At 31.2% G+C, this 16,301-nt stretch overlaps 2 protein-coding genes across 2 annotated transcripts; one reads left to right on the top strand and one right to left on the bottom strand.

Annotated features, from left to right (window-relative positions):
* Nucleotides 1-1,094: 1,094 nt before the first annotated feature.
* LOC145970655 (uncharacterized) lies at nt 1,095-4,514 on the bottom strand. Its single transcript, XM_083097527.1, has 5 exons — nt 3,227-4,514; nt 2,525-3,171; nt 2,155-2,419; nt 1,258-2,076; nt 1,095-1,111 (listed from the first exon to the last, which is right to left on the bottom strand). The coding sequence occupies exons 1-5, from the start codon at nt 4,512-4,514 to the stop codon at nt 1,095-1,097; spliced, it is 3,036 nt and encodes a 1,011-aa protein (XP_082953653.1).
* A 9,688-nt stretch (nt 4,515-14,202) lies between these two features.
* LOC145970531 (uncharacterized) lies at nt 14,203-15,116 on the top strand. The gene has a single exon (XM_083097377.1). The coding sequence runs from the start codon at nt 14,335-14,337 to the stop codon at nt 15,106-15,108; it is 774 nt and encodes a 257-aa protein (XP_082953503.1). The 5' UTR covers nt 14,203-14,334; the 3' UTR covers nt 15,109-15,116.
* Nucleotides 15,117-16,301: the final 1,185 nt, after the last annotated feature.

Genomic DNA, 16,301 nt, shown 5'->3' with positions numbered 1-16,301 from the left:
GCGTGACGTCATTCCCCCGCGCCGCTGAGATCCCCTCGCCCCTCACCCCCCTGAGATCCCTGCGTTAGAATTCTCCTAGTGCTAACTACTAACACTTTGTATTGACAGAATACATATTTTTTAATCATTTTTTTCAATTAGTGAAACGCATTATTTTGATACTTATATATAATTATTATATAATTATATAATTATAATTATATAGTACACATACACACACACACATATATAAAATTAATTTATATATTATTTTATAGGATCAGAATAAGAGGAATCCAACTTCCACATAATGTCATAGTTATTTTTACTTTACCTTATCTTCTCAATAAAAAATTGATAAAAATATTTTTTTTGTGATATTGTACTTGTGATTCTTTTTATGTAATATTACTTTACATAATTCAATCTTTTAATAATATAGATTTATTATATTTCTTATATTAGTATGAAATTAGTATAGAATTAGTATAAAATTATTATTTAATATTATTATAAAAAATAGTGTTTGTCGTAGCTAAAAACAGCGTGTGGTAATTAAATTTAAAATACTGTTATTATTTTCATTACCTATAACATCCATTTGACGAAACTTTTTTATGTATATTTAAAAATGTGTTTTTTTCTATCTAATAATTTTTTTTAATCTATAATATTATATAATCTACATATAATATATAAAATAAAAATATAAAATATTTTTGTATTAATAAAAATATTTTAAATTATTTCCGTTACACACTGCATTTTATTAGTAAATAAAATGTAAAATTTTCCAATATTAAAATTTATATTTGTAAAAAATTTTTATATATTCCCTGAACAAATTATTATTATTATTATTACTTTAACAAAATTGTGTTTTTTTCACATTTAATAAATAAAAAATTAAATATAAATTTCTTTATATACATAATTTTTAACAAATTTGTTATTTCGTTGATTACCAAGATAAACTTTTAATGCTTGCCAAGAACGAACTCGCGAAAAAGCAACATAAAGTTGTCCATGATTAAAAACATCTTTGCGAAGATCTAATCCAATTCTATCAAACGTCTGTCCTTGTGATTTATTAATCGTCATGGCAAAAGCTAATTTTATTGGAAATTGTCTCCTAGAAAAAGTAAATGGAAATACATTTTCGCAATATAACGTTATACGATTCAAAAAAAACAATGTCTCCTATTTTGTCACCTATTAAAATCTTACATTTTAATAAATGATCTTTAAGCTCTATAATCATTAATCTAGTGCCATTACGAAGACCTTCATTGATACTTAAATTTCTAATTAACATAATAATACAATTTGGTCTTAAACGCAATTCATGAGGAGGAAGAGACGATGGAGATAAACTATTTAAATATTCTGGTAACAATGCTTCACTCATGTCACCATTGTCATTATTCACGACAGTATCTACACTTGTATAAATTCGTTCTTCATTTATATCTAATAATTCCACAACTTTCTTATTAATTTCATCTACATCAATATTTCTTGCAGAAAGTATGGCACATTTAGACATTTTAACAAATTCTTTTTTTTTTATTAAATCACCATATATATCTTCCACAATATCAGCGTTAATAGATGCTATACAACATTCAGGAATTTGTATATTATCATTAAGATCATTTAATGTACCATCTACAACATTCAATAAAAATTTTACAAATTCAATTTCTTCTGGAAGAACTCTCATATTTTGTATTAAAAAGAATTTTACGAAATGTTTCCAAAGAGAACTAAACTTAATAGAAAGATTTACAATTTCACTTCGAGTAGCATGTACTTTAATAGGCAAAAGTTGTCTAAAATCACCACCTAATAAAACAATTTTTCCACCGAAAGGAATATCATTATTCATAATATCACGCAATGTTCGGTCCATTATTTCTAAAGCATATCGTGGTGCCATTGGTGCTTCATCCCAAATAAAAATATCAATTTCTTTTAAATATTGAGCTTCTTTTGATTGGATTTTAATAGTTGATGATGAATCAGCAAATAATGGAACTGGTAATCCAAATATCTTATGGACTGTTTTTCCAAAAGGTAATAATGTAGCTGCAATACCTGTAAATGCCATTGTACATACACGTTTATTTTTAATTCTAGCTAAATAATAGATAGTTGTGTATATATATGTTTTACCTGATCCACCTGGACCATCAATATAAAAACAATTATTAGAGATAATATTATTTTCTAATTCATTTAATATAAGATCGACGATCTCTTTCTGCTTATTATTTAATTGTTTATATTGTTTGGTACCTATTTCCATAGCTTCTTCAAATGCCATGCAATCCTCTTCTTCTTCATTTTCTGTTAGTTGTTCCATTTGTGGAAAATCAACAAAACTTTTACCTTCACTACGAAGCATACTATTAATTTGTACATATGCTTTTTTTTGTCCCTGTAACGTACCAAAATATCGAATATAATCCTCATACATTGCTATTTTAAAGTTTTCCCACAACTCTTCAGGATGTAATGGTTGACAATGTAATAATATACGTACAAATAATCTACGAAGTTGTCGTGGCATCATCCATCCAACAGCTTCATTTATAGCTCTTTTCCACTCATCATCATCTTCAATCAAACCTGAAGCTAAACATGCTGCTGAAAATGATTGACAAACTTCTCCATTTACAGTTCTTAAATCGTTAAAACTTGTAGCCCCTTTTACTGTGAGTAACAATAATCGTAAATGAAATAATTCTATTTGTGTTGGACTAACGGAATACATTCGTCCTATACAATTATAATGACTTTTACGTTTGACCCAACGTGATACATTTTTACCATTAACTTTCTCTTTTTTAAATGTATAATAACTTGGAATTTCTATATACAAATACTGTTTTGCTTCTTCATCGCGTAAGTTTAATGAAAAATAATCTATTAACATAGTAACTTGATCTAAAGCAGAAGTCATTGCATTGTCAATGTTTTCATTTTTAATTATAATATTTTGCTCATTAGGAAGATGAACTGGTAAACGTATTATAGCGTGACTTTTATCTTGTAGTTTTTTACCAAGAATACGCCAGCTAGCTTCAACAGATCCAACATAACGAGCTTCGATATAATTATGTATCTCATCATGATCAATAACAACACTTTCTGTTATTGGTTCAATAGTTATAGCAGCAACATCATGTCCTTTAAATATATAATATATAAATATATTTATATAGATATTTAACTGATTTAATACTTGAAACTACTTCAACATTTATATGACTATTAAATATAATTGATAAAGTAGGACAATATGGAACAACATAACGATTATCAACTACATATCCACCAGGACGTTCAAAATTTCTTCCATTATTTCGTCGACGATAATAAGGATAAGCATCTTCATCCATTCTAGTTTCTTCGAGAAAAGGTTTCGGATAATGTTTCGAACAATGTCCATCTACTAAACACCAATCGCTACAAGGTCCATGAATCATATGTCTCATAACTATATCATGTAAGATTTGATTTTCACATGAATCAGGAATTTCAGCAGAAATAAATTTATCAACGATCTGCGGAGTTGTTATTTTAAAATTATATTTTAATGTAATCAGTATATGAACATGTGGCAACCCACGTTTTTGAAATTCAATAACGTATACAAACGCTGCTACTTCACCAAAAAACTTTTGCTTAACAATCAAATCAATTAAATAATCCTTTTTAATGTTAAAAACACGAGCACATATGTCAGGTCTATCACAAGCTTGTTGACCGGGTAAAAGATTTTCCTCAATTTCACGCCATTTTGGATTGCAAGTCATGGTAATGAAAAGATCTGGTTTACCAAATTTACTAACAATTGCCATTGCATCTTGATAATTTTGTAACATATTACGTGGCGATCCAATAAATGTGGAAGGAAGTATGACCATTTTTCCAATACGCCCATTTAAGTTATTCGCTGTAGTTTGTAAATAATCTCTTAAACCTTGATATGTTTCACTACGTAATTCTTTTTGATGATTTTTACAATAATCAATTCTATCTTTTTCAATTTTTACATAACTGTCTACAAGCCACTGCTGAAATAAACGACGTCCTAATAAAAAACCATTAAATTCATCGCGAATAGCTATACGGTATTTAATATATTGTCCTCTAGTTATTCGTCTATTACTATTTAATTTTTTTAAATCACGATGCCATCCTTGAGTGCCGTGTAGATAAAATAAAGGATATACCCATGGTTCAACATTGGGATCCATAATACTAACTTTTTGTAAACTTTTAATATTTTTATTACATACAGTAACGTATGAGTCTGGAATTTCTCCATCAGCAGTTGTATAAAAAACAGCAGCAACTTCATTAGTTCTTTGAGCATTGTATCGACGTCGATCCATATTTGGTCTTAAAGTAAACGATAATTGTAATTCCGGTAATAATTCACCAGATTCCATTTCTAAACGTCGTTGCTTTTCTAATTCTTCACCCATCATTTGATAAGACTGAGCAAATACATTAAATTCCCGCATTATTTGTTCAAGGTTTTGTACAATTTCAAAATCTATGTATGAATTTTGATTAAGACGATGATTTATTGCTTTATTTGAATCTACGATAAAAAGTTGGCCATAAGTAGGACTTTCGTTTTGTGCAGCATATAATGCTTTATTAATTTGATAATAAATCTGTCCTTGTATTTTAAAACAATATGGACCAGGTCGTCTACCTTGAAAGTTAATTAAATTAGCGTTAAATGAGGCAAATGAAAATGAACTGTTATAACTACGAATATTTTGAAAAAAATTATTAGATTTTATGTGACTACCATCAAATAAACTACGAATGAATTGAGGAAATTCAGGCAAAGGTTGCACAGATACTGCACCATGATTACAACAATCATGAAATGAATATCCTCTATTAGAAACTTTTTCAGCTGCAAAGTGTTTTGCATTACAATGAATACAATACACATCCATAGGACCAATATAATATTCAATTACATCAGTAAGTGATAGTGTACTAATATTATTTAAACGAGGTTGTTTTTTCTGCCGTGATCGATAACGAGTTTGATATTCTACAGATGATTGTAATGTTGATCTAACACTTAAAGGATTTTCTTCAATTTCCCAATCTAATTCTATTACACGATTATCATTTGATGTACCAGCAATACAAATAGTTTGTTAATTTGACTTTTTTGAAGAATTTTCAACTAATTTGTTATTTTCACGACGGCGTCGTTGATTCTCCCTTCTTTTTTCTCGATGTCGTTGTAAAAATTCTTATCTTTCTTCTAAAGTACGTACAATTTTACGTCTTGTCATTTTATAAGAATTTTCTATATTAATATACTATATATGAGATCTTAAATATATACACGTAATGTTATTAATAAATATTAATAAAGAGAAAATAATTTATACAAAAAATTTTTACTATTGAAATATCTTTTACTATTTAAATAATCTACATACTATTATTATATTAATAATATATTATTATTATTATTATTTTATTATTATTTAAATATTATTATTACTTATAAATTATTATTATTATTAGATTAAATTCAATTTAAAAAAAAAATTAATATTCTCTTTAGGAATGGAATCTGACGAATTATTATCGGAGTTACAATTATCATTTACTTTAAAACCAAATATGGATCGACGTCGATACAACACTCAAAGAATTAATAAAGTTGCTGCTGTTTTTCTCACTTTAAATAAATTAGTTTACATAAATAAGTTAATTATTATGGTTATTATAGTTATTGTTAAAATTATTATTTTGTTATCATCATTATCATCATCTTCATTATCATTATTATCGTTATCATTGTTGTTATCGTCAATATTATAATAGTTTATATCATCAGTATCATCATTTATATATCATTCATATCATCGATTATCATCAATATCATAATTATTATTAATAATAATATCAATACTTCTGAATATTATTTATTTATTAATTACACATACATAAAAAAATAAAATAAATTACAATATATAATAATTAATAATACCACTGTAATAAAATTAAATATTAATTAAATTTTTATAAATACAATATAATGAAATATATTATAATACAATAAAATTAAAATATAATTAAATATAAAATACTAATTGTAATTAAATTAAAATAACAATATAAAAAGTTTTCTCAAATAATTTTCTTTCTTCACTCTTCCTTCTTCTCTTACTAATTGTAATTAAATTAAAATAACAATATAAAAAGTTTTCTCAAATAATTTTCTTTCTTCACTCTTCCTTCTTCTTTTCCCCTTTTTCTACTATTTATTTTGTCACTTTTTATAACTTTCTCGCCTTTCCTGAAACAAAAGAAATAAATATTAATCATTTACATTTATTTAAAAAAATAATATATAAGAAATTATACAAATAATACATACATACATACATACATATGCATAATTTATGTATACATATCTATATGTATACAGGGTGAGTTTTTTATCTTGAGACATTGAAATATCTCGTAAAGTTTAAAAGATACGAAAAAATGTTTCAGACACAAGTTGTATGGTTCCAAGGGGGACATAAGATGGTATCATTAATTTGACCTTAAAGAGTCACCTGAAGGTCACGTGAAGATCACTACCAACTTCTTAAATGGGATACCCTATATACTTTTACATATTCTTATAGCTCATCTCGAGAGCTTTCCAAAACAGTATAATTAAGTTAGTTTTCATTAAGTACTTTCCGAGTTATGAGACTTGAAATCATTTCTTAATTTTACATAAACCGTAAAATATCTTGTAAATTATTCATTTTTTGATTATCTTACCTTAATACTTTTATGTACAAAATAACGAGAGGAATCAATTGGTGTAAAGGAAACACATAATTGTTTCGAAAAAAAAAAATGTAATTTGCAATCAACAATTACATTTTTTTTTCGAAACAATTATGTGTTTTCTTTACACCAATTGATTCCTCTCATTATTTTGTATAGAAAAGTATTAAGGTTAGATAATCGAAAAATGAATATTTTACAAGATATTTTACGGTTTATGTAAAATTAAGAAATGATTTCAAGCCTTATAACTCAAAAAGTACTTGAGGGAAAAATATTTTATTATAGCGTTTTGGAAAGTCCTCGAGATAAGCTACAAGAATATGCAATAAAAAATGGAGGGTTCCATTTAAGAAATTGACGGTGATCTTCACGTGACCTTCAAATGACTCTCCAAGGTCAAATCATTGCCACCATCTTATGGCCCCCTTCAAGCTATACAACTTTTGTCTGAAACATTTCCTTCTAAAGTGCATAGTTTATGAAATATTCGACTGTATCGGGACTTTTGGGACACCCTGTATACTTATACATATACAGGGTGACCCATTTTAACTTAGGCAGCCAAATAACTCGAAAAATAAGCAAGATAGAGAAAAATGTTTTAGACAAAAGTTGTATGGTTTCGAGGGGGCCATAAGATGGTATCATTGGTTTGACCTTGAAGAGTCATTTGAAGGTCACGTGAAGGTCACTTCAATTTTTTTAAATGGAATACCCTATATATTTTTGTACATTCTTGTAGCTTATTTCGAGAGCTTTCCAAAACACTATAATTAAGTACCTTTCCGTTAAGTACTTTTTGAGTTATGATGCTTGAAATAATTTCTTAATTTTACATAAACCGTAAAATATCTTGTAAAATATTCATTTTTCGATTACCTTACCTTAATAGTTTTATGTACAAAATAATGAGAGGAATCAATTGGTGTAAAGAAAACACATAGTTGTTTCGAAGAAAAAATATGTAATTTGCAATTAACAATTCCATATTTTTTCTTAAAAACAACTATGTGTTTTCTTTACACCAATTGATTCTTCTCATTATTTTGTACATAAAAGTATTAAGGTAAGATAATCGAAAAATGAATATTTTACAAGATATTTTACGGTTTATGTAAAATTAAGAAATTATTTCAAGCATCATAACTCAAAAAGTACTTAACGGAAAGGTACTTAATTATAGTGTTTTGGAAAGCTCTCGAAATAAGCTACAAGAATGTACAAAAATATATAGGGTATTCCAATTAAAAAAATTGAAGTGACCTTCACGTGACCTTCAAATGACTCTTCAAGGTCAAACCAATGATACCATCTTATGGCCCCCTCGAAACCATACAACTTTTGTCTAAAACATTTTTCTCTATCTTGCTTATTTTTCGAGTTATTTGGCTGCCTATGTTAAAATGGGTCACCCTGTATACTTCTTAACCATTAGTGTGTATGCAAGATAATACATCATATAATACATTGATTTATTAAAAAATAACAAGAATTGTACGAATCTTTATACAGTTACATATATATAACTATGTTCATTAAATTTTTATTAACATAATAAATAATAAATACTTCATAAATATTTTCTACTATAATTCTTACTATTTTTCAGCTAAGTTATTTTTTAATATATATGTATTATCTTTACTTATACTTTATCTTATATATATATATATATATACAATAATAATTATTTAAGAACATATTTACTATAATGCAAATAGAGTTCAACATTCTTAATCTAATTTAAATTTTGCAAGAAAAATTGCTAATAAAAAAATTTGTATAAAAAAGTGATTATTCATTTTCTGGATTATTATTGTTTGCGCAAGATAATTTTTATAATATATAAAACTTTAAAAATAACTTGATTCTTTGAAAACTAAAGAATTATATATAGGAAATATTTATAAAATATATATTGTTTGTTTTATTGATAAAAATTTAGTGAGTATATTTAATATATTTTGAATATTTTTTAAATATTTTTTAAGTATAACCTATACACAATTCTTATTAGTTTTTTTCAATGAACTAAACTATTTAAAAAAATATATATATATTACATACATAAGTTATCTAGTATATGCAATAATCTAAAAAATGTATAGGCACTTCTTTATATAAGCTTCTTTATAAGCAAACTCTTCCTGCAATATTTAAATTAGATTAGTAATGTTGAATGCTATTCGCATTAATACATATACTCTTAAATCATTACTACGCATATAAGATAACGTAGAACATATAATGCATATTTACAAATAACTTCTATATATATTCTTGAGAGGATTTAAATTATTAGTGTAATTTAACTACAAATAAAAATAATATAATTTATATTATATTATTTTACATATTAACATATATGTGTACATATGTATATGTAATGTATATATATTATACAGGGTGAATTTTAATGGTTGTGTCAATCTTTTTATCATGCGGAAGATTATCGACCGCAATTGTAATAAATTGATCGGTACATAGATGTCAGATAATTGGATCGGCCGTATCGAAGGCCGGGATATAATGTGTACGATTAAAGTAAGTTAAAAGCTGAAATTATGTGTGTAGTATGGATTTATTTTTATTATTAAAGCTACGTATTTATTATTATTATTATTATTATTATTATTATTATTGTTGTTGTTGTTGTTGTTGTTGTTGTTGTTATTATTGTTATTATTGTTATTATTATTGTTATTATTATTATTATTAAAGCTACGTATACATATTCGATATATTAAAGCAGTAAGAATACATATTTAAAAATTTAGTTCAAATTTAACACTAATGTTACATGTAAAACTTTATTTCAAATTCCGCAATTATTTTTATGGTAAATTTTTATTATTGTTTATATGCTAAAAATACGCAGCAAAAAATTTTCTTTCTTCTTAAATTAAAATTACGCAATTGTTTCATAAGAATGTATTTCTCATGGAACAGTTGCGTAATTTTATTTCAAGAAGGAAGAAATGCTACATATCTTTAGCGTATAAAACAATAATAAAAATTTATCATAAAAATAAATGCGGAATTTGAAATAAAGTTTTACATGAAACATTAAAGTGTTAAATTTGAACTAAATTTTTAAATATGTATTCTTACTGCTTTAATATATCGAATATGTATACGTAGCTTTAATAATAATAATAATAATAATAATAATAAATACGTAGCTTTAATAATAAAAATAAATCCATACTACACACATAATTTCAGCTTTTAACTTGCTTTAATTGTACACATTATATCCCGGCCTTCCATACGGCCGATCTAATTATCTGACATCTATGTACCGATCAATTTATTACAATTGCGGTCGGTAATCTCCCGCATGATAAAAAGATTGACACAACCATTAAAATTCACCCTGTATATATGTATATATATGTACATACATATAATTACAATATAGCTTATATATTTTATACATATTGTAAATATAATTGTAAATATAAATATGTACAAATGGTATGACCTTTTCGCGATCAAAGTTTTTCATACTTTCTTTTAAAAAAGAACATTATTTATACACATATTTACATACCTTCTTTATTCGATTTTTCTTCTTTTTCTCTTTCTTCTTTTTCTATCCTCTTCACGAGATTCTTTTTACTTCTTTTTTAACGAACTACTATGTAGCACGAAAGACCAAAGTAACAGATAGGTTATGGATGACAAAGCGCTCGAGCGCTACGCTACTTACCGCGAATATATCGCAACGCACCAGCATCCAATCAGCATCGCAGAAAAGAAGGCTTCAACGTTTCAATATATTCGAGTAATCGACTTAACATACACTTTTTAAGGTAGGACACAATATAAATAGAAGTATTCTTTGAAGGATTGGGCGGATGGAAATACGTAGATAACAACACATTTTTGAGATATTTCGGGGTCGGATGTTTTCGAGCAATCTGTGAATCATAGTGAGATAACAACACATTTTCAACCCTAGGTTCAGTTACAAAAATTTTTTTCTTTTGTGCCTTCAACAATCTCTGAAAGTTTGTTGGTTGAATATAAGAAGGATCGAAGAGCATCAGATCATAGTACGTGATTTGAAAGCGCATCGACACGATGGTATAGCAAAAGTATAGTCAAAAATTATAGTGTTCTGTCAGAAAGTGTAATAATATATATATATATATATATATATATATATAAAAATGGAAGACGAAGATCACGCGTTGTCATCTGACAGTGATTGCATTAGTGACTGCAGTGAGAACTCCACGGAATTCAGAGAGAAAATAGTGTCTGTTGCGGAAATTAATGCTTTAAACGCACGTAGTACAAAATTTTGTATCATATACTTTTATTATTCCACGGGTGGTGCTTTAGCTGTATGTCCTTCGTGTATGATTGCATTGCAAGGCGTGGATAGCCAAATGATGTATGCTGTTCGAAAGCATAAAATTGAGACACTTGATGCGATGGATGGCCGATTCTGTTCAAGTTGTAGCGAGCCGTTGTATATAAGATTTCCGTGCAATATGTGCCCAATTTGCACTCTGTGAAGAAATGGAAAACGTCGAGCAGACTGAATGCGACCTGGTGGAGCGGTCCCGCCAAATTGCCACCTTAGGCGAATATTTTACATGGCTACAACGATGCAACGAGTACATCGAGTCGCTGGAAGAGCAAAGTCGGATCAAACGACCGCGATTATTGATCGGGAATCGACAATCGCTGATTGCTCGAATCGCGCGACTCGAAGGTGCAAAGACTCGATTGCAGAGACAGTTTATGCCCAGTGGTGGTAATTACAGTGGCGACAATAACGCGGGTGCCGGATGTAGCGCGCATCAAAATGAACTTGTGTGGCGCGAGATTGATACCGCGTTCGATAACCGTATTCTAACCGGTGCTGTGATTAACGCAAACCATATCGAACCTCGTCAATTTCTCGAGGACGCCAAAGACATCGTGCTCGAGCAAGTGCAAGACGTTATAAGAAGATACACCAGTGTAAAATTGAACACTATATTCAACGGTGAATTTGTGTCGGGTGATAAGCGTGCGAATAAAAGTATCAATACGAGAAACTGTGAACTCTTTCGCACATCCGATTTACACGAGTGGTACGAGCGCCGCGTTATTGAACCCACTCTAGCATTGCTGGAAGAATTTCAGGAACGCGATAGCGGGTGGGCATTGTCGCGAATACAGAATTTAACTGTAAATATAAATAAATATAATCCTATGCGCGTGGGATGTCACATTAAATTGCCGCGAGAAATTATGATGAAGAGAGCTGTAATTAATGTACAATCCAGAGACAATGCGTGTTTCGCGTGGGCAGTGGTCGCCGCTCTATATCCCGCAGAAAGGAAGGCGGAACGGGAATCTTCATATCCCCACTATACGACGGTGTTAAATGTACAAAATATTGAGTTTCCGATGACGTTGAACCAACTAAAAAAGTTTGAACATATAAGCAATATCTCCATCAACGTGTACAGCATCGAGAAAGAGAACAGCATTGTCCCGGTACGTCTTTCGGAGCAGAAACGAGATAAGCACGTCAACTTGTTGTACGTGGAAGACGGTAACAGCGTCGGACATTTCGCATGGATCAAAAATTTATCCCGGCTTATGAGCTCGCAACTGAGTAAACACAACGGTCAAAGATATATCTGTGATCGGTATGTATAATTTGAATAATTTATGTAATTATAAAATATAATGCATTGCATAAATCTTTAATTTAAATATTCTTTTACAGATGCTTGCACTATTTCGGATCGGAGGACAAGTTGCAGTCATACGGTAGACTGCGGAAAAATAAACGACTGCGCTATCCGATTGCCGAGCGATAAGGACAAGTGGCTCGAGTTCAACAACTACACGAGGAAAGAGCGGCTTCCATTTGTGATCTATGCCGATTTGGAATATGCGTTGACAAAGACTGACGAAGAAAAAAATTATCAGCATCATAAGGTATTTAGTATAGCGTATTATATGCATTGTTCGTTCGACGACTCGTTATCCGCGTACCATTCTCGCCGCAGTATTGATTGTATCGCGTGGTTCGCCGAAGAACTTAAAAATTTAGCGTTACGTGTAAAGACTATTTTAATGACTACAAATGTCTCCATGGTAAATTTAACATCGGACGAGTGGGAAACATTTCACAGCGCAACGCATTGCCATATTTGCGAAAAACCGTTTACGCAAGAAGACGATACACGCGTACGCGATCATTGTCATTTGACCGGACGATATAGGGGTCCCGCGCACTCAAATTGCAATCTAAATTACAAAGAATCATTATATATTCCGATAGTCTTCCACAATTTATCAGGTTACGACGCGCATTTCATTATCGAGGATATAGCCACAGCGTTCGAAGGGGAAATCGAATTACTTCCAATAACCAAGGAAAAATATATATCGTTTACAAAAACTGTTAAAGTTGCACAAGACAATTGGAAAAATTATATAAAATTAAGTTTTATCGATTCGTACAAATTTCTTACGGCAAGTCTCGACAAATTGGCATCTTATCTAGACAAAGACAAATTCAAAATTTTAAAATCAGAATTTCAAAATTTATCAACAGAAAATTTCAGTTTATTAACACGGAAAGGCGTCTTTCCGTACGAATACGTCGACTCTGTAGATAGGTTGCAAGATACGTGTTTACCACCGCGCGAATCGTTTTACAGTTCTTTGATCGGTGAAACTATATCCGAGAGCGATTACGCGCACGCCGAGAACATCTGGACGCGATTCTCCATTCGAACGCTAGGCGAGTATAGCGATTTGTACCTGAAAATCGACGTCTTGTTATTAGCCGATATTTTTGAAAACTTTCGCGATAGTTGCATCAAAAGTTACGGACTCGACCCCGCGTATTATTATACTCTTCCCGGATACACGTGGGATGCCATGTTAAAGCATACAAAGATTACATTCGAATTGCTTACCGACATCGACATGGTCATGTTTATCGAACGCGGTATACGCGGTGGTCTGAGTCAGTGTTCTAACAGATACACGCGCGCTAATAACAAGTACATGCAACAATCGTACGATCCATCGAAACCATCGTCGTACTTGATGTATTTCGATGTAAATAATTTGTACGGATGGGCAATGTGTCAACCGTTGCCCTATGCCGATTTTCGATGGGTCGACGACGTGTCGAATTTTGACGTAGCATCGATCGCGTTAGATTCGCCTACGGGTTATATCCTCGAAGTCGATCTCGAGTACCCGCAACATCTTCACGATACGCACATTGACCTACCGTTTTGCCCGACACGCGACAAGCCGCCCGGCAAGCGGCAAGACAAACTCCTCGCAACGCTATACGATAAGAAGCGTTACGTGATACACTACCGTAACCTACAGTAATGTACGCGACACGACCTTCGCATTACAAAAATACATCGCGTATTACAATTTACACAATCTCCGTGGCTTCGCAGTTATATCGAATTAAATACACAGTTTAGAACACTCGCGAAAAATGATTTTGAAAAAAATTTATATAAACTGATGAATAACGCGGTATTTGGTAAGACGATGGAAAATGTGCGTAATCGTGTCGATGTAAAGTTATTAACAAAGTGGGACGGACGATACGGAGCAGAAGCAATGATAGCGAAACCAAATTTTCATAGTAGAAGCGTCTTTTCGGAAAATTTGGTTGCCATAGAATTACGCAAACTTGAAGTGAAATTTTATAAACCAATCTATGTCGGCATGTGCATACTCGACATTTCTAAAACGTGCTTGTACGAATTTCATCATGAGTACATGTCACCGCTATATCGTGATAAATGCCGGGTAATGTACACCGACACAGACAGTCTTATATACCACATTGAGTGCGAAGATGTCTATGAAAATATGAAACATGATATCGCTAGTTTCGATACGAGCGATTATCCAATTGATAACGCGTATGGTATACCGCTCGTGAATAAAAAAGTACCGGGTTTAATGAAAGATGAAAATAACGGCGCGATAATGACCGAATTCGTCGGGCTTAGAGCAAAAATGTATGCGATGAGAGTGGACGGGAAAAAGGATACGAAGAAGGTTAAAGGTGTCAAAAGTAACGTTGTTGCGAGAACGATAACATTCGACGATTACACGCGGTGTCTGAATGACGAAATAGAAATGACACGACAGCAATCTTGCATAAGATCGAAATTGCACGAAGTGTATACCGTCCGCGAGACGAAAATTGCTCTGAGTCCGTACGATGACAAGCGGTATATCGTACCTGATTCGACCGACACATTACCATGTGTGGGGACATTATAGGATACCCTTATAATATAATATATATAATGTAATGTAATGTAATATAGTATGTGATATAATGTAAGATATTATTTTTGTATATGTATTTCATATATTGTATTATATACGATTATTGGAAAGGATGTATTAATAAAGATTTTTGTATTTTTATATATTTCATGTATATTTTTTATATGTTGTACATATTTTTTCTTAAATTTAAAAATAAATACAATTTGTATGAATTAAATCACATTGTCCTTATGTATCCAAGAATTGTGCGAATTGTCAAATCCCAACCATTTCACGTAAACCTCGTTACCCCTCCTACGCAGTATTTTCTCCACGAGATACACGTCCGGATAATTCGCGCGATGCAACTCGTACTCGTAGAACGCTCCAGCGATAGATTTTTTGCCATAATCCTCCAGTAGATAGCTTACGGGATTAGTATGTTGTACTTTTGCAATTTTAAACACTTCGGTTGTCCAATTTGGCGTGTAACCTTTCTCGAAAACTGTCTTGTACTTGCTAACGCGTACCGAGTCACCTACTTTGAATTTCGCCGGACCCTCGATATTTACATGGTTGTACACAGTAGCCAAGAGTCTTTCAGCGATCGCGGGAGTAACGTCGACGGGTCGCATACCGATCGTTCGATGCTTGCGCGCGTTGTAATCCGATACGAGTCGCGGCAACGCGCTGATCCACTTGTAAGATCCGTTCAGCGTAAACATCTTCCACATGTCGTTTTTCAGCGTGCGATTGAATCGCTCAACGATCGATGCCTTCAATACCGAATATGTAGAATAGTGATTGATGTCATGTTTCCGCATGAGCCGTTGCACGTCAGCGTTATAAAATTCCTTCCCCATATCAGTCTGTAAGTTTTTCGGACATCTTTTGCTATCTCGAATTATCTCGGCGATAGCGTCAGCTGTCTCGCTTCCACCTTTACTCTTGAGTGGTATGGCCCACGCGTGCTTGCTCAACGCATCTATGACTGTGAGTATGTAGTGGTAACCTCTGTTGAAACGAGAGTACGGACGCATCTCGACAATGTCAGCTTGCCACAGGTCATCGTATCCCCGCACTATGACGTGTCTTCGGGGAAAATTTTTTCTCGCCGGCGCGTGCAATTCGTTCACCAACTGCCGTTTCTCTAAACTATGTTGTTTCTTCACTTCCTTGGTTATTCCCGATCGCCGATCCAT

The sequence above is a fragment of the Camponotus vicinus genome, unplaced genomic scaffold, assembly GCF_025532165.1.
Source record: "Camponotus vicinus isolate PSW18456_S1 unplaced genomic scaffold, iyCamVici1.0 SCAF_4, whole genome shotgun sequence".
In the NCBI taxonomy this organism is placed as follows: domain Eukaryota; kingdom Metazoa; phylum Arthropoda; class Insecta; order Hymenoptera; family Formicidae; genus Camponotus; species Camponotus vicinus.
The sequence above is the reverse complement of the archived record's forward strand: the minus strand, read 5'-3'. Positions and strand labels throughout refer to the sequence as shown.